Raw genomic sequence first — 19,129 nt, 5'->3', positions numbered from 1 at the left:
TGCCTAGCATGCATGAAGCCTTGTGTTCAATTCCTCAGTACCACGTAAACAGCAAAGGCCGGAGGTGGCTCTGTGGCCTTGAGCACAGAGAGGCTCAAGTACAGAACCCAGCCCTGACTTCAAGACCCAGGATCTGCAAAACAAAAAACAAAATTAAAAACAGGTTGGGTACATGGCTTATGGTAGAGTGCTTGACTAGCATACATAAGCCCTGGGTTTGATTCCTCAGTACCACAAAAACAAAATAATAATAATAACAACAACAACAAATGTAGTTTTAAGCCTCTGTTAGCCAGGTGCTGGTGACTCACGCCTGTAATCCTAGCTACTCAGGAGGCTGAGATCTGAGGATCTTGGTTCAAAGCCAGCCGGGGCAGGAAAGTCAGTGAGACTCTTATCTCCAATAAACCACTCAAAAACCGGAAGTGGTGGGACTGTGAAGGTGACTCAGTGGTAGAGTTGCCTTGCATGCCTGAAGCCCTGGGTTCGATTCCTCAGCACCACATAAGCAAAAAGAAAAAAGCCGGAAGTGGCGCTGTGGCTCAAGCGGTAGAGTGCTCAGCCTTGAGCTGAGGGACAGCACCCAAGCCCAGAGTTCAAGCCCCATGACCGACCCCAAAAAAAAGAAAAAAGAAAGCCTTTGTTATGCTTAATTTTAAAATATATTACTAAGCCTTTATGTTTATATATTTTCTAATCACTAGAAAATGCTATTTGAAAAGAATGTAAGGAACCAACATATTCATGAAATGTTCAAATCAAATCACAGGTAATTAACATCATATCTTGAATGTAATTAAAATGATGTTCCACTTAACAACAGATACCTTAAGTTCCAACTATTGGCTTGTTTGAACTAGGTTCAATTAATAATATGTTAACCTAGCAAAATAATTTTTTTTGTCTTTCATGCTATCTTCTGTTGTCTATAAAATACATTTTCCTTTGGAGTGGCCCATTCAAATCCATCATCTGAAGAATATTCTTAGAAATAAACCATAAAGTCATCTGAAGAATATTCTTAGAAATAAGCCATAAAGTTAAAAAACATTTGTTTGAAACAATGCTTTCTTGTAAAATAATTTGAGTCTCTTTCCTCAGAGATAAAACTTGGGATGTTCATGAATATTTGAATAGTCTTTTTGAAGAATTAAAATCTTGGAGAGATGTCTATTGGCGCTTATGGGGAACGATCAACTGGCTAACCTGCTCGAGATGTTGTCAGGTGAGGTTATATTTCAATATTTTATGCTGTAAACATTAAGAGTAAGATTCAAGCTGGGTACCAGTTGCTCACACCTATAATCCTAGCTACTCAGAACTGAGGTTTGAAGCCAGCCTGGACAGGAAAGCTCATGAGACTCATCTCCAATTAATCACCAAAAAGTCAGAGGTAGAGCTGTGGCTCAAGTGATAGAGCATCAGCCTTGAGCAAAAGAAGGTAAATGAGAGCTTGAGGCCCTGAATTCAAGCCCCAGTACCAGCACACAAAAAATAAGTAAATATAGTGTCTCTTTGTGTATTCTGTTTTCAGTTAATATTATTGGATTGTGTTTAGATAGTATCTAACATCTGTGAAAGAAACTAGCAGTAAAAGCAGTGGAGCTATTAAACATTGCTCACATCCTACTTCATTTCTCTTGCCATGCTTCTTACACTTCTTATTCACATTGTTGAACAATTCTTGCTGGCTTTTTAGAAGAAAAAAACTGATTTTAAATGATCAAATCAATCTTTCAATGAAAGTAAAATACAGAATCCCAAAGCCTTTATTTCCAGCCATTTTCTCACTGTCCTATACAATTTCAACAGCAATTCAGAAGCACCTTTGCAAATAAGGTTGGTAATTGGTTACCTTTTTGGCTCTACCACTGAGCTATTTCCCATGTTCATTTAATATTTATAAATGAAGTTGATAATAATAAAAGTACAAGGAATCTTGTGATTTGAAGAGACCTGTAGCTTTTTATAGAGTCACAGTTATTCCTAATAAAAAATTAAATAAATCTAGAATTTTCTACATATAATTTTTATTAACATTTGTATTATTATCTTTAAGTAGTTGTACAAATAAGTTCCCATTCTACAAAACAGTATTACACATAATTTTTTAAAATTTTTCCTGGGATAATTACATAGAAGTAGGATTACTGAGCTAATAATATTTTTTTTTCATTTTTTAAATGTTTTTATTGTGAAAATACTGTACAGAGTGAGCTAATAATATTAAATGTAAGTTTATCATTTACCATGCCTAGCAGTTTTCCAAAGTTCCTAAGCCTTTACATTCATAAAACTAAATGAGAGAATTCAAGCCAGCCACTGGTGGCTCCCACATATAATTCTAGCTACTCAGGGGGCTAAGATCTGAGGATCACAGTTCAAAGCCAGCCCAATCAGGAAAGTCTATGAGACTCTTATCTCCAATTAACCACAAGAAACCTAAAGTGGAGCTGTGGCTCACAAAGTAGTAGAGTGCTAGGCTTAAACAAAAGAGCTGAGGGACAGTCCTGAGGCCCTGAGTTCAAGCCTCATGATTGACAAAACAAAAAAAGAGTTCTAACTACTCCATATCTTACTGATACTTGATATCGTCAGGCTTGTTGTTAATCTAATTGTTTTTTGTCTTCAAGTTCCTTATGAATTTATATACATATTTGGAACCTATTAAATTTTTTGTAATTTTTTTTATAATTAAGACATGGTAAGTTTTATTCTCTGTGACTTAAAGTTAAGCCATAGTTTCCATTAATAAGGAAGCTATTTACCTTAAAACATCATGGAACAATCAAGTGAGACAAAATTTTATTTCATATTTCAATGGAAAGTGTGTGTGTGTGTGTGTGTGTGTGTGTGTGTGTGTGTGTGTGTGTGCGTGTGTGTGTGTGTGTGCTGGTACTAGGCTTGAATTCAGGGCCTCATGCTCTGTTGGCTTTTTTGCTCAAGATGCACTCTACCGCTTGAGTCCCACTTTCGCTCTGGCTTTCTGCTTGTGAATTGGAGATAAGTCTTTCAGAGTTTCTGCTGGGAGTTCACTTCAAAACTGGGATTCTCAGATCTTGACCTCCAAAGTAGTAAGATTACAGATATAAACCACCAGTGTATAGCTTTCACTGTAAAATTTTTAGATGATTTTTCTAGTTATAAAATTGGATGCCTCTGTTGAATTTTCAGAAAAGAAGGGGAAAACACAGAGGTAGCTTTTTTTGATTAGGAGTTGAACTTTAGAATTTAGGAAATGGTGGGAAATCAACTGCCCAATGGATTGAATATATAACCAGCCAATGGTTATATAAAGCTTGAGACTCTGAAAGACATTGACCATTATTCCTTTTCGCTCTCTTATTTTATAGGAATGTGGTATACTTTCAGAAATATACTGCATCCTTATTAGTAAATACAGACAACTTAGGGGAAAAACTTTGGAGTTACTGGCTTCTTAACAGCTGTGAATATTTTTCTGTGGTACACTGGAGACAGGAAGACTACTGAAAATTTTGCACTTGGATTTTGTTTTTAAGACTTAATCTTGGGAGTGCCACTGTGGCTCAAGTGGTAGGGCATTAGCCTTGAATACAAAGAATCTCAGGGACAGTGCCCAGGCCCTGAGTTCAACTGAAAAAAAAGTAGGGGGGGGGGGCTGGGAAGGTGGCTCAGTGGAAGAGTGCTGCCTTTGCATGCATGAGGCCCTGGGTTCAATTCCTCAGCACCACATAAGCAGAAAAAGCCAGAAGTGGTGCTGTGACTCAAGTGGTAGAGCGCTAGCCTTGAGCTGAAGAGCTGAGGGACAGTGCCCAGGCCCAGAGTTCGAGCCTCATGACCAACAAAGAAAAGGGGGGGGGCTGAACTCTGGGCCTGGGCACTGTCCCTCAGCTCTTCAGCTCAAGGCTAGTGCTCTACCACTTTAGCCACATCACCACTTCCGGCTTTTTCTTCTTATGTGATGCTGAGAAATTGAATCCAGGGCCTCATACATGTGAGGCAAGCACTCTTATCACTGAGCTAACTTCCCAGCCCAAGACTTAATCTTTTTTCTCTATAAAATAGTAGAATCAGACTGTCTATTCCAAAATGTCTTCTCTCTGATCAGAAACAAAAACTACTGTCAGTGTGTCATGATAGAAGACAAAAGGAGTGAAAGCAAATAAACTTTCCACAATATTAAAAAGAATAAAAATACAATTGGATGCCTATCAAAATGTTTTTTGTTTTTTTTTAACCAGTCCTAGGGCTTGAACTCAAGTCCTGGGCACTGTCCCTGAGTTTCTTTTGTTCAAGACTAGCACTCTACCACTTGGGCCACAGTGCCTCTTCAGGCCTTTTCTATTTATTTGGTACTGAGGAATCGAACTCAGGGCTTCATGAGTGCTACACAAGCACTCTACCACGAAGCCACTTTCCCAGCCCTATCAATATGTTTTATTCATCTGAATTTAGTAGTTTGTTTTGCCTTTTTCTTTATTTTCTTCATGGTGGTAGAATGTATTCACACTTGCTAGGCAGATGCTCTACCAGTTTAAGCCACTCAAGAAGCCCTTTTTGTTGTGTTTATTTGTTTTTGTTTTCTTGAGACAGCATCTCAGTTTATGCCTACAATGGCCTTTGATCCTTCTATTTGTGCTCCCCCCCCACCCCCATTGCTGGAATAACAGGTATATGTCTCATACCACCATACCCAGAAATTGGTTGAGATAGAATCTCACAAACTTTTTGCCTTGGTTGACCTCAAACTGCATTTCCTTTATTTATTTATTTACTTATTTATTTAGTCAGTTGTGGGGCTTGAACTCTGGGCCTGAGTGTTGTCCCTGAGCTTTTCAGCTCAAGGCGAGTGCGCTACCACTTAAGCCACGGTACCACTTTCAGTTTTCTGGTAGTTAATTGGAGATAAGAGTCTCACAGACTTTCCTGCCTGGGCTGCTTTAACTGGAGATAAGAGTCTCACAGACTTTCCTGCCTGGGCTGGCTTTGAACTGTGATCCTCAGATCTCAGCCTCCTGAGTGGCTAGGATTACAGCAACCTGTGCCTGGCTTCATTTCCCCAATTTCTGTCTCCCAAGTAGTTTGGATTACAGGTTTGAGCCACTGCTCCCTGCTTTGCCTTTTATTGAGGTATAATTCATGTAATAAAATTCATTTGCTATAAATTTACAATTCAGTGGTTTTTGTTTAACTTCTATAGTTGGGAACAATTACCATCGTCTGATTTTAGAAAATAGCAATCACCCAAGAAAGATTTTTGTGCTCAGTTTCTTTCACTACGTCCACCTCAATACCATAACTTATTTCTGTACATTTTATATAAACAAGACATACAATATGTAGTCTTTTTTATGGTACTTTTGAAATGGATAATTTTGTTGTATAATCATTGATGTTATGTATTTTCAGGCTTTCCTCTGCATTGAATATTCACATTGTCAATATCACTCTGAAATGGTGATTTATCCTACCACAGCAAGCTCACCAAGCACTGTTGGTACTGGATTTTATCCCTGTTGTAACCAAAAGGTTCTTCGATTTGATCCCACTCAGCTCACAAAGGTAAATTTTAGATATGTCTCTGTTTTAGTTACAGCACTCCCTAACTTTAATGTAAATCATATACAGTGCCAGGACTTAAACTCTGGGCTTCACACTCTGCCTTGGCTTTCTTGCTTACAGCTGACACTTTGAGCCATGCTTCTAATCCAGTTTTTTGCTGGTTAATTAGAAATGGAATCTCTCAGACTTTCCTTCCTGGGTGGCTTCAAACTGCTATCCTCCTAGTCTTAGGTTCCTGAGTAGCTAGGATTACAAGCATGAGCCACTGCCACCTAGAATTAGTTTTTAATAGTTTTTAAAGTACAAAGTAATGTATTCAAGTAGAAAAGATTTTAAACAGAAAACAAAGACTTAAAACAATACAGCAAAAAATAAAATAACCCAGGTCCTGACTACTTAGACGGCTGAAATCTGAGAATCCCAGTTTAAAGCCAGTCCAGGCAGGAAAGTCCAATGAGACTCTTGTGTTCAATTAACCACCAAAAAGCTAGAAGTGAAGCAGTAGCTCAAATGGTAGAGCACTAGCCTTGAGTGAAAAAGCTGAGGAACAGGGTCCACGCCCTGAGTTTAAGCCCCAGGACTGGCATAATCAATCAAATCAAATCATATAGAAGAAATTGAAATCCCTCTGTATCATTCCCTAATCTCCATCTCCTTACACAACTAGAAGTAACAGTTTCCTTTCAAACATTTTAATAAATAGATTTTAGACACAAACTATCTATAGGGTGTTTTTGTTGTTTACTGGATTATATTAATCTGATGTTCTATAATTTGTGTTTTTCACACAAAAACATTCCTAGTTATCTGTCTGTACCATTTTATCTAATTGCTGATTAAAAGTCCAAGTTGTACATATATCACAATTATTTCACCATTTCTCCTGTTGATGAACGTTTAGGTTGTTGTATTACAATGTTCTATGAACATCCTTGCATACAGTATGTGAGTACTGCTATCAGTTAGATTCCTTGATTACTTAAGTGTTTGAAAATGTTATATAATTAAATTTCATAAATGGATGAAAGGAATCTAAAGCTCATCATTGACATCATACAAAAAGTATTTATGAAGTACCGAAGATGAGCTGCATACTTTGTGAATATGGGTTGAGAAGTATCTATGAATCTAGCAAACTTTATACAGAAGTACAATATAAAATATTACAATTAAAATTCTAAGACTCAGTATTATAAAGATAATAAATCCTCCACAAGCAACCTATGTGGACACAGTTCCTACAAATAAACATTTAAAAAAAGACTAATAACTAGGGAAAATGAAATTTAAAAATTACAAGAAGATCTATATTCACCAATATGACTACAATCAAAATATCTTATTAGCTTTTAGGGTGGATGTAGAGTAATGATAATTCTCAGATGCTGCTGGAGGTAAGAGGGAAGAGCAACAGGGAAATGTAAAAGAATGTAACAATATTTGTTAATTGCCACAATTCTGGGGCTGGGAAGGTGGCTCAGTGGTAGAGTGCTTGCCTTGCATGCATGAGGCCCTGGGTTCGATTCCTCAGCACCACATAAGCAAAAAGAAAAAAGCCAGAAGTGGTGCTGTGGCTCAAGTGGTAGAGTGCTAGCCTTGAGCTAAAGAGCTGAGGGACAGCGCCCAGGCCCAGAGTTCAGGCCCCACAACTGGAACCCAAAAAAATAAAAAATAAAAATAAATAAAAATAGTCTATCCATCAGCTACAGAAGAATTAAACAAATGATACATATTAATACAACAGAACACTATATATTAAGGAAAATTTTATGATTTTGTGCACTAAACATTACTCCATTATAAGAGCACGATGTCAGACAAAACCAGTGAGGTAAAACAACTATACTTTTTGTTTGTTTGTTTTGTTTTGTTTTGCCAGTCATGGTGCCTGAACTCTGGGCCTGGGCACTGTCCCTCAGCTCTTCAGCTCAAGGCTAGTGCTCTACCACTTGTGCCACAGCACCACTTCCAGCTTTTTCTGCTTATGTGGTGCTAAGGAATCGAACCCAAGGCCTCATGCATGCAAGGCAAGCATTCTACCACTGAGCCACCTTCCCAGCCCAAACAACTATAGTTTTTAAGGATACATCCATAAGTGGCAAAAGGATGAGAAAAGGGAGTAGTTTGTATAGAATTAGGATAAAGAAGCCAGGTGTCTGTGGCTCATGCCTATAATTCTGGCTACTCAGGAAGTTGAGACCTGGAAAATACCATGGTATGAAGCTAACCTGGGCAGAAAACTCCATTTCCAATTATCCAGCAGAAAAACTGAGGTAACAGTCTGGCTCAGCAGTAAAGCACCAAGCCAGAGCACGATGCCTTGAGTTCAAGACCAGGTACCAGAAAAGATAGGAGTTATCTTTTGGGAAAGGGGAGGTAATTATTTAGGTTCAGCTCTTATTTTCTTTTTCTTTCTTTTTTTTTTTTATTTTTGGCCAGTCGTGGAGCTTGAACTCAGGGCCTGGGCACTGTCTCTGAGCTTCTTTTGCTAAAGGCTAGCTAGCCCTCTACCACTTGAGCCAAAGCACCACTTCAGGCTTCTCCTGTTTATGTGGTACTGAGGAATTGAACCCGGAGCTTCATGCATGCTAGGCAAGTGCTCTACCACTAAGCCACATTCCCAGCCTGTTCAGCTTTTTTTTTTTTCTTCCAGTATTAGTGTTTGAACTTTTGGTCCCCACTACCACCAATTATGGGCACTGGAACTAAAGGCCTTTCACTTGCTCTTGCTGGCACTCTACCAGTTGAGCCATTCCTCTAGCCCTGCTTTTTGTGAATTATTCTGGAGATAATTATTCTGGAGATAAGAGTCTCAAAACTCTTCTGTCCAGATCATCTTGAACTGTTATCACTAGACCTCAGCCTCCTGAGTATAGCTAAGATTACAGGCATAAGCCAGCAGCGCCCTTCTATATGTTCTATTTCTTAATATGGCTAGATAATCTATGTTTTATTTATTTTTGGGGGGGGGGGGTCCGGTCGTGGGGCCTGAACTCTGGGCCTGGGCACTATCTGTCCCTCAGCTCTTCAGCTCAAGGCTAGCGCTCTACCACTTGAGCCACAGCACCACTTCCGGCTTTTTTCTTTTTGTTTATGTGGTACTGAGGAATGGAACCTAGGGCCTCAGGCATGCAAGGCAAGCGTTCTACCTCTGAGCCACCTTCCCAGCCCCTAATCTATGTTTTAATCTCTTTTCTGTATCCCTCCTCCCCACACACACACCCAAAAAAAAGGAGTCAAGCCAGGTGCTGGTGGCTTACACCTGTAATCCTAGCTACTCAGGAGGCTGAGATCTGAGGATCACAGTTCAAAGCCAGCCTGGGCAGGAAAGTCCTTGAGACTCTTTTCTCCAATTAACCACCAGAAAGTCGGAAGCAGTGCTATGGCTTAAGTTGTAGAGCTCTCACCTTGAGCTGAAGAGCTCAGACAGTGGCCAGGCCCAGAGTTCAAGCCCCATGACCAACAACAACAAAAAAGTAGTCAAATATAATTTGAAAAATAAAGAAGAAAAGTAAAATAAAAATAAAACAGTAATTATTTTTAAGTTTTAGCAAGGATGAATTTTATTATAACTGGGTTAAAGTAGGAAAGGATGAGATTAATAATATCTGTTCCCCATGGAGGAAATGAATAAAAGACTCAAAATGACAGTTCTTATCTGTACTAGACAAGTGCATGTGGTCTCTTCAGTATAGCAACTCCTAATCCTTAGACAATGATTTTAAGATGAGTAAGGTCTACCAAAAACCCAAGTAATCCTCAGAATTGCTTTTTACCAGATATGCCTCTCTTTCCACCTCTACTAATTCATAAGAATTTGTACATTTACTACTTCAAAGGAGAGGACAGATTCAGATAGCCTCTCCTATGTACCCTGCTCTTTTTTGTTCTTTTTTTTTTCCAGCCATGGGGCTTGAATTCAGGGCTTGGGCCACAACACCATGTCCAGTTTCCTGGTGGATAATTGGAGATAAGTCTGATTGGCTTCAGATTGGATCCTCAGATCCCAACTGTCTGAATAGCTAGAATTACAGGAGTGAGCCACCAGGGCCCCAACTCCACTTTAACATTAAAAATGAAGTTTGGTATGGAAAGAGAGCTTAACTCCTCTCCCCCAATCCTCCCACTCCTACTGTTTTCTGTTTTTGTTGTGGTACTTTTTTAATTGGTTTAGCTTTGCTGGTTAACTGGAGGTAAGAGTCTCTCAGTTTGTCTGACCCAGCTGGCTTTGAACCTCAGTCCTTAGATCTCAGCCTCTTACTCAGAATTACAGCTGTGAGCCACCTGTACCCAACTGCTACCTGTTTTTATATTTGTTAAAAGAAATATATAATTTTCAGCTAGGTACTGGGGGTTTATGCCTGTAATCCTAGCTACTCAGGATGACATTGAGGATTGCAGTTTGAAGCCAGCTGGAGCAGGAAAGTTCACAAGATTCTCATTTTCTGTTAACCACCAAAAAGCCAGAAGTGGAGCTGTAGCTCAAGTGGTACAGTACAGCAGAAAGATATAGAAATGATCAGTGTTTTCTATCTAATATAGTTGGGGTTTTTTTTGTTTTATTGAGTAGATGGTTGACCCTAAAAGAGTTGGCAATGTGTGTGTGTGTGTGTGTGTGTGTGTGTGTGTCGTGGGACTTGAACTCTGGGCTTGGGTGCTGTCCCTCAGCTGAGCACTCTACCATTTGAGCCACAACACCGCTTCCGGTTTTCTAGTGGTTTATTGGAGATAAGAGTCTCACAGTTTCCTGCCCAGGCTGGCTTTGAACCGCGATCCTCAGATCTCAGCTTCCTGAGGAGCTATGATTACAGGTGTGAGCCACCAGCACCAGGCTCCGCAATTTTTTTTGAGTTGGGGGTGTGCTGGTCCTGGGGCTTGTTTCAGAGCTTTGCTTGTCCCTGAGCTTTTGTTACTCAAGGCTAGCACTCTACCATTAGAGCTATAATTCTACTTCTAGCTTTTTAGTGGTTAATTGGAGATAAATCTCATGGACTTCATGAGGGCTGGGAAGGTGGCTCAGTGGTAGAGCACTTGCCTTGCATGCATGAGGCCCTGAATTCAATTCCTCAGCACCACATAAGCAGGAAAAAAAAGCCGGAAGTGGCGCTATGGCTCAAGTGGTAGTGTGCTAGCCTTGAGCTGAAGAGCTGAGGGACAGCGCCCAGGCCCAGAGTTCAGGCCCCACGACCGGACCCCCAAAAAAAAAAATCTCATGGACTTTACTGCCAAGGTTGGATTTGACCTTCTGTCCTTAAATCTACTGAGTAGCTAGGATAATAGGTTTGACACCCCCCCCCCCATCCCCTACTCCTGTGCTCAGCTCACAGACATCTTTGAAAGAGTATTTCTAGCTGGGCACTGGTGGCTCATGCCTTTAATTCTAGGTACTCAGGAGGCTGCTAAATCTGAGGATGGCAATTCAAAGCCAGTCTAGACAAGAAAGTCTATGAGACTCTTATTCCCAATTAACTACCAAAAAAAAAAAAAAAAAAAAGCCAGAAGTAGTCAAGTGGTAGAGTGCTAGCCTTGAGGGAAAAAGATCAGGGCAGTGCCCAGGCCCTAAGTTCAAGCCCCACCATCAGAAATAAAGAAATAAAATAAATAAAAGAGTAGTTCTATACTGAACCAACTTTCAATTTAATGTCTCTTATGTGGCAGGGCTGTAAAGTGAGGGACCACACGATTGCTCTTCGTGATCAAGCTGAAGGTGGGGATTTGATGTCTTGTCCAACTAGTAAAATCCTGGATGATCTATACGAACACAAAGATGTTATTGTTGTGCCCTTTTTTAAAGATGCGGTTAGGTGAGGAAAAAAAATGACCCACACCATTTTGAAGGTTTATTGAGAAGTTTCTATTTCAGAATGCTATCTCCCTAGTACTTTCCAATCAGTAACATCATCCTCAGATATATTTCATTATTTCAAAAAGCTCAACCAAAATTATGTTAGTTTACAGTAAAAGCAAACAGATATTTGTTTGACAGTTAAAACATAAAAATCTTGGAAGGATTGGGTACTTGACTCAAATGATAGAGTACTTGCTTACCTGGAAAAAATATAAGAGACATAAAGGCTGGGAATATGGCTTCATGGTAGAGTACGTGGCTAGCATGCATGAATCCCTAGATTTGATTCTATGGTACCACATTAACAAAAAAGGCTGGAAGTGGCACTGTGGCTCACTACTGGAGTACTAGCCTCAAGCAAAAGAAGCTCAGGGATAGTGCTAAGGCCTTGAATGCCCTGGAAAAAAGAAAAAGAAAAAAGCTTGGTTGACACATTAGAAAAAGTGATGATAAGGCTATGAAATTGAGGGCTGGAGCATATTCTCAACAGTACCAATCATAGCAGCCTCTTCTACCACCTACCACCTGACAGACATGCTGCTTGTAGAACAGTGGCATACCCCATGTGGGATGTCTTTTGCTAGACAAATTCAGAAATGTAAATATTGAAGTGGCAATCTTATTCTTAAGAACTGTATTTGTGTGTGTCCTGTGTGTGTGTGAGAGAGAGAAAGAGAGAGAGAGAGAGAGATCAGACTTAGAGCCTCAGGCCTAAGATGATGTTATGAAATATTTGCAGTAGAAAGATACTCTGACTTAAGTATTTAGGAAATTGAATACCTCTCCATAAAAATGTTTCTTTTTCAAGTGATCCTGCAGTTGGCATCTATGATGAAAAGGGTCTAGAATGTGATGTTTTACTGGAGTCAAATGCACCATGGGGCCCCAAAACTGGGGAACTCAATGCTGTGAGTAACTTCTTTTACTTATTCTTCATATGTAAAACAATTGATGACATTTCATCTTTGACAGGAACCTGGTCGACTTAAATTGAAATGGAACTGATTATCTAATACTAACAAAATACTATGCTAAATGAGTAAAACTGTATGATAGAGTACATTGCTCTCAAAGAATTAGTAACTAATAGTTATGAGTATCTAGTAGTTAATATGTATTCATATCTTAGCTTATAGTTTTGGGTTTTTGTGCTTGTCATGGGGCTTGAACTCGCGGCCTGAGCACTGTCCCTGAGCTCTTTTTGCCCAAAGCTAGCACTCTACCACTTTGAGCTACAGGGCCACTTCTTGGTTTTTTTGGATTTTTGGGGTTTTTTTTGACAGTCCTGGGGCTTGAACTCAGTGCCTGGGCCCTGTCCCTGAGCTTCTTTTGCTCAATACTAGCACTCTACCACTTGGGCCACAGTATCACTCCTGGCTTTTTTTGTTTATTTGGTACTGAGGAACCCAGGGCTTCATGTATGCTAGGCAAGTTCTCTACTACTAAGCTACATTCCCGGCCCCTGCTTCTGGTTTTTCTGATAGTTAATTGGAGATAAGATTCTCACCAACTTTCCTGCTGGCATTGGCTTCAAACCATGATCCTCAGATCTGAGCCTCCTGAGTAGCTAGGATTACAGGCATAAGCCACTGGCACCCAGCTACTAGATTATAGATTTTTAATGTCATAAAATGTAACATGATCTTTGGAATTTTTATTATGGACAAAAAATAATCTGAGGACTGAAGGTAGTATGTCTCCATCCCTGTTCTGTAAACATTTTCACATGAAATTCTTTTTTGTTGTTGTTGTTGGTCATTGGGCTTGAATTCAGGGACTGGACATGTCCCTGAACTCTTTTTGCTCAAGGCTAGCACTCTCCCAATTTGAGCCACAGCACCACTTCCATTTTTCTGTAATTGGAGGTAAGAGTCTCACAGACTTTCCTGCCTGGGCTGGCTTTGAGCCATGAACCACAATCCTCAGTCCTCAGCCTCCTGAGAAATGGGTAGGGGAATGGAGATGTAGTTCAAAGGTAAAATGATTGCCTAGCATGTGTCAGGCCCTCAGTTTGAGACCCAGGACTCCAGGAGAAAAAAGAAAATTGTTATTTTTCCCAGTATCATTCTCAAAGGGCAAATAAATCACATGTACCTAATGCAATTTTAGTTTATTTTGTTAAATATTTCAATTATATCTTTCTTATAATCTTCAATTATATCAATTATATCTTATAAAAATTAAGGACTGGTCTTACTTATTGTTTGATATATAACTCATAAATAAGTGTGAAGGGCAATGTTAATATAGCTATGTGGAGTTTATAACTTTTTTGTCAGTCATGTGACTTGAACTAAGGGCCTGAGTGCTGTATCTGATCTCTTGTGCTCAAGGCTAGTGCTCTACCACTTTGAACCACAGCACTACTTCTGATATTTTTGCACTCTTGCCTTTTTTTTAATGTATTGTTGTTATATATAAAGGTGATATACAGAGGGCTAACAGTTACATACATAAGTGAGGTGAAGAGTGACTTTCTTTTTGGATAATGTCACCCACCCACCCCCCTGCACATTTTTTCAAACACCCAGGTCATTCTCTCTCTCTTTTTTTTTTAGATCCTAGTTTGAACTAAGTATCTTACTTACTGTCTCTCTACCAACTGAGCCATGCCTCCAACCCATCCCCAGATCATTTTCTAGGGAGGATTTTTGTTGTTGTTGTTGCTGTTTTCTTTTGAGATGAGATCTTCCTGTTTTACCCAGGCTGACCTCAAACACATGATTGATTTTTTTTTCTTTTTTTTTTTTTCTTTTTGTGTGTATGTCTGTGTGCTGGTCCTGGGGCTTAAATTCAGGGCCTGGGTGCTGTCCATTATCTTTTCTGCTCAAGACTAGTGTTCTACTACTTGAACCACTTCTGGATGTTTGATGATTAATAAAAATTATTATAAGTAATAAATAATAATCTGATTATAACAGTACGGATTGTACTGCCTAGACTAGCTTCTAACCACAGTCTAGGATTGCAGGTATAAACCACAGGCACCTGATTCATGATTGATTTTTTTTTTTTTGCCAGTCCTGGGGCTTGAACTCAGGGCTTGGGCACTGTCCCTAAGCTTCTTTTGCTCAAGGCAAGCACTCTACCACTTGAGCCACGGCACCACTTCCAGCTTTTTCTGTTCATATGATACTGAGGACTTGAACCCAGGGATTCATACATGCAAGGCAAGCTACAATCCCAGCCCTCATGACTGATTTTTAAATTCACATGCTAGGCTGAGTTTTTTTTTTTTTTTTGGTCCAGTCATGGGGCTGAACTCTGGGCCTGGGTGCTGTCCCTCAGCTCTTCAGCTCAAGGCTAGCGCTCTACCACTTGAGCCACAGCGCCACTTCCGGCTTTTTTATTTTTGCTTATGTGGTGCTGAGGAATCGAACCCAGGGCCTCAGGCATGCAAGGCAAGTGCTCTACCACTGAGCCATCTTCCCAGCCCACTAGGCTGAGTTTTAATTGTTTTAACTAGAAAGGAACCATATTAGTGACTTTGTTCAGTTCTTCTACATAAACCATGTAAAAATAAGGACCTGCAATCTGGATAGGTGCAGATTAATTAACTTGGATTCCTCTGTCTTACAGTTCTTGTCATTGAAGAACTGGACTCTTCAACTGGTAAGCAAGCAGTTATATTCACCATTCATGAATCTTTTGCTTCAGTTTTAAGCGTACCAAAATGTGGTTTAAAAAAAAGTTACAAGAAAGAAAAAAGTGTTTAAAACACATATGTACTCTATATTCTCATTATAAGCAATAGACTTGTTAAGACTTTAAAGTCTCTTTTAAATCACATTTAGGAAGTTAAACTATTACATTATCATTATTTAGTTGTTTGATGGATTTTTTGTTGTATTCATTATTTTCTTTTTTTTCACTTTGGGTTTCCCTATGTAACCTACACTGGCTTGAATTCTCCCTCCTGAAGAGGCAAATCACTGCCTCCTTAGTACTAGGATTACAGGCATGTGTCACCACACCTATCTTGGTTGATTTTTTAAACTATTTACCAATGCTGTGCTTTTTGCCATCTGTATTTATAAGAATGGAATAGGAGCCTAGGCGCTGTGGTGGCTTACCTCTGTAATCCTAATTACTCAGGAGCTGAGATATGGGGATCTAGCTTGGGTAGAAGAGTCAGAGAGACTCTAATCTCAAATTAACCAACAAAATTCTGAAAGTGGAAGTGTGGCTCAAGTGGTAAAGCACCAGCCTTGAGTGAAAAAGGTAAGTAAGAGTACAAGGTCCTGAGTTCAAGCCCCAGGATGAGCATACATGCACAAAATAGAATAGAAATTTGGATTAGTAATGATAGATAGTAAAGCAAATTGATACAGGAAATGAATGCAATATATGCAGTTATATAATTGCATATATAATTGTTTATGCGATAATTATACTCAATTATAATTTAGTTTTGTCTTGGGCAGTACTAGAGTTTGAACTCAGGGCTTCATACTTGTTGGGCAGGAACTCTATTGCTTGAGCACACCTTCACCGCTGTAATTTAATCTTAATATTAAGGGACATACTTTCAATTGAGTGATAGAAATAGAATTCTACAAATGCTGTTATATACATGTCACTATACTAGTTTCTGTGAAGGAAGGTAATAAGAAAATATATGATGTAATATAATTCTGTCCTGAATAAAATTTTTTTTTGTCGGTGGTGGGTCTTGAACTCAGGGCCTGGTTACTGTACTTGAGCTTGTATGTTTAAGGCTAGCACTCTACCACTTGCACTACAGCTCTACTTCCCACTTTTTGGTGGTTAATTGGAGATAAGAATCTCATGGACTTTCCTGCCTGGACTGGCTTTGAACTTTGATCCTCAGATCTCAGCCTCCTGAGTAGCTGGGATTACAGGTGTGAGCCACTAGACTAAAAGTAGAAATTCTTATGACCGTATCCTAAAGCTTGTGCTGGATATCCAACAGTCAGTATTAATTCTTTTATTTTTTTTTATTTTTTTTTTTTTATCGGTCATGGGGCCTGAGCTCTGGGCCTGGGCCCCAGCTCTTTAGCTCAAAGCTAGCACTCTACCACTTCAGTCACAACGACACTTCTGGCTTTTTCTGCTTATGTGATGCTGAGGAATTGAACACAGGGCCTCATGCATACAAGGCAAGCACTCTACCACTGAGCCATCTTCCCAGTCCCAGTATTAGTTCTTATTTAACTCATTCATCCAGTCAAGTTTAGGTAAATGCATTTTAAAGAATTCATTAGAACTGAACACTGGTGGTTCATGCCTGTAATCCTACCTACTAAGAAGGCTGAGATCTGAAGATTGCCCGCTTGGGCAGGAAACTCTGTGAGATACTTATCTCCAATTAACCACCAGAAAACCAGAAGTGGCGCTGTGGCTCAAAGTGGTAGAGTACCAGCCTTGGGCACAAAGCTCAGGGAAAGTACCCAGGCTCTAAGTTCGAGTTCAAGCTCCATGACTGGCAAAAAAAAAAAAAAAAAAAAAAGAATTCACTAGAGATGTAATGATAATACATTTTTTTTTCTGGTTGTGGGGCTTGAACTCTGGGCTTGGGTGCTATCCCTGTGCTCTTTAGCTCAAGGCGAGCACTCTACTATTTAAGCCATAGCGCCACTTCTGGTTTTCTAGTAGTTAATTGGAGATAAGAGTCTCACAGACTTTTCTGCCCAGGCTGGCTTTGAACCATGATCCTCAGATCTCAGCCTACTCAGTACAGACTACAGGCGTGAGCCACTGGTGCCTGGCTTTGATAATACATTTATAATGTGTTTTTCTTTTTTAATTTAGAAACAGCAGTCATTATTTTCAGAAGAAGAAGAATATACTACTGGATCAGAGGTCACTGAAGATGAAGTTGGTGATGAGGAAGAAGTATCCAAGAAACAAAGTATTGGCTTCTAAGTTAAAACCAAGTCTCACCATTATAAAGGGTTACATTCTGAAGCTTTTAATGCAAGTGATAGGGAACTGGCTTATGTAACTACATGGTAGCTGACAACATTGGGGAAAAAAATAAAAAAGAATAGAGGCCCCACTAAGATTCCATAACCCTGGCACCAAAACAAAATTTTCAAATACTCATAAAGGACAGTGTACTGAAAATCTTCCAAATTTTTATTTCAGATATAATTTAATGTGTAACACACAAATGGGATCAGAGATTTGTACCTGAGATGATTTGGATTGGCACTCAAATGAACAATTAATATTCATCAAGTATGATTTTTTTTTAGCCGGGTGCCAGTGGCTCACTCCTGTAATCCTACCTACTCAGTAGGCTGAGATCTGAGGATCACGGTTCAAAGCCAGCCCAGCAGGAAAGTCTGTAAGACTCTTATCTCCAATAAACCACAAGAAAACCAGAAGTAGCGCTGTAGCTCTAGTGGTAGAGTGCTCTCCTTGAGCTGAAGAGTGCAGGGACAGCGCCCAAGCCCAGGGTTCAAGCCCCACGACCAACCCCAAAAAAAAGAATTCATCAAGTGTGATTTTTTTTTAATTAAAAGCATGATTATTATGCAACTACAAAATAGACTTATGCTTTTGTTGTGTGTGCCAGAACTGGGGTTTGAACTCAAGTCTCATACTCTTGCTGTGCTTTTGCTTTTGCTCTCAAGGCTGGTGCTTGAGCCATGCCTCTATTGGCTTTTTTCCTGAGTTGGAGATAAGATTCTATTGGTTTTGAATGCCTGGGCTAACACTGAATTTGATCTAAGTAGCTAGGATTATGGGCATGAGCCACCAATACTTGGCATGTGTCAAAAAAAAATCTAACTTCTTTCCAAAAACTAACTCAGCAAGGAAAATTGATCCAGAGAGTCTTTGAAGAACATCAGGTCAGGTGTAGTAACACGTATCTATAATCCCAAGTACTCAGAAGACAGAGATCAAGAGGCTTGCAGTTTGAGGTCAGCCCAGGCTAAAAAGATAGCAAGACCCCTATTTCAAACAGTGAGGTAGGCATAGTAGGATGCAACTATAATCATAGCTATTCAGGAGACATAAATTGGCAGGTTATAGTCCAAGGCCAACCCCTGGCGTGTGACTCTTATCTGAAAAATAACTAAAGCCAAGAGGACTAGACTCATGTCACAAATACTAAAAACTGGCTTCAAGCAATCCCTGAGCCCTAAGCTCAAACCCCAGTGCTGTTGCCCGCTCCTTTCACAGCTATCTTTCCTTTTCTCTCTCTCTCTTTTTTTTTGTTTTTTGTTTTTTGTTTTTTGTGCCATTACTGGCGCTTGAACTCAAGGCCTTGTGCTCTGACTCAGCACTTTTGCTCATGGCTATTGCTTTACCACTTGAGCCATGCTGCTTTCAATTCCAGCTTTTTGCTGGAAGTATCTCCCTCAGATTTGTCTCCCTGAGCTGGCTTTAAATTTTGATCCTCAGATCTTCACCTCCTGAATAGCTAGGATTGTAGGTAGGAATCACTGGCACCAGGCTAGGATAAATGTTTTTATGTATGTGCTAATCCTAGGGTTTGAACTCAGGGCCTGGGTGCTGTCCTTGAGCTTTTTTCTCAAGACCAATGTTCTACCACTTGAGCCACAACTCCACTTCTGGCTTTTTGATGGTTAATTGAAGATAAGAATCTCACAGACTTTCCTACCTAGGTTGGCTTCCAACTATGATTCTGATTTCTCAGCCTCCTGATCGTTAAGATTATAGGCATGAGCCACTGGCACCTTGCTTAAATGTTTTTTTTGCTGTTGTTTCTTTTGTTGTTGTTTTTTTTTTGGGGGGGGGGGTCCG

At 39.7% G+C, this 19,129-nt stretch overlaps 1 protein-coding gene across 5 annotated transcripts in view; it reads left to right on the top strand.

The window, feature by feature from the left end:
* Positions 1 to 19,129, top strand: part of LOC138815270 (SANT and BTB domain regulator of class switch recombination) — a 62,734-nt gene that overhangs the window by 26,070 nt on the left and 17,535 nt on the right. For all 5 annotated transcript variants that reach the window (XM_070004573.1, XM_070004569.1, XM_070004572.1 and 2 more), the window contains 6 exons: positions 1,102 to 1,225; positions 5,392 to 5,544; positions 11,203 to 11,348; positions 12,201 to 12,300; positions 14,972 to 15,004; positions 17,165 to 17,264. In XM_070004573.1, coding sequence (XP_069860674.1) covers positions 1,102 to 1,225; positions 5,392 to 5,544; positions 11,203 to 11,348; positions 12,201 to 12,300; positions 14,972 to 15,004; positions 17,165 to 17,264 — 656 coding nt within the window. The remainder of the gene's footprint in view (positions 1 to 1,101; positions 1,226 to 5,391; positions 5,545 to 11,202; positions 11,349 to 12,200; positions 12,301 to 14,971; positions 15,005 to 17,164; positions 17,265 to 19,129) is intronic.

The sequence above is a fragment of the Dipodomys merriami genome, unplaced genomic scaffold (genome assembly GCF_024711535.1).
Source record: "Dipodomys merriami isolate MVZ:Mamm:240054 unplaced genomic scaffold, mDipMer1.0.p SCAF_63, whole genome shotgun sequence".
NCBI classification, from domain to species: domain Eukaryota; kingdom Metazoa; phylum Chordata; class Mammalia; order Rodentia; family Heteromyidae; genus Dipodomys; species Dipodomys merriami.
The sequence above is the reverse complement of the archived record's forward strand: the minus strand, read 5'-3'. Positions and strand labels throughout refer to the sequence as shown.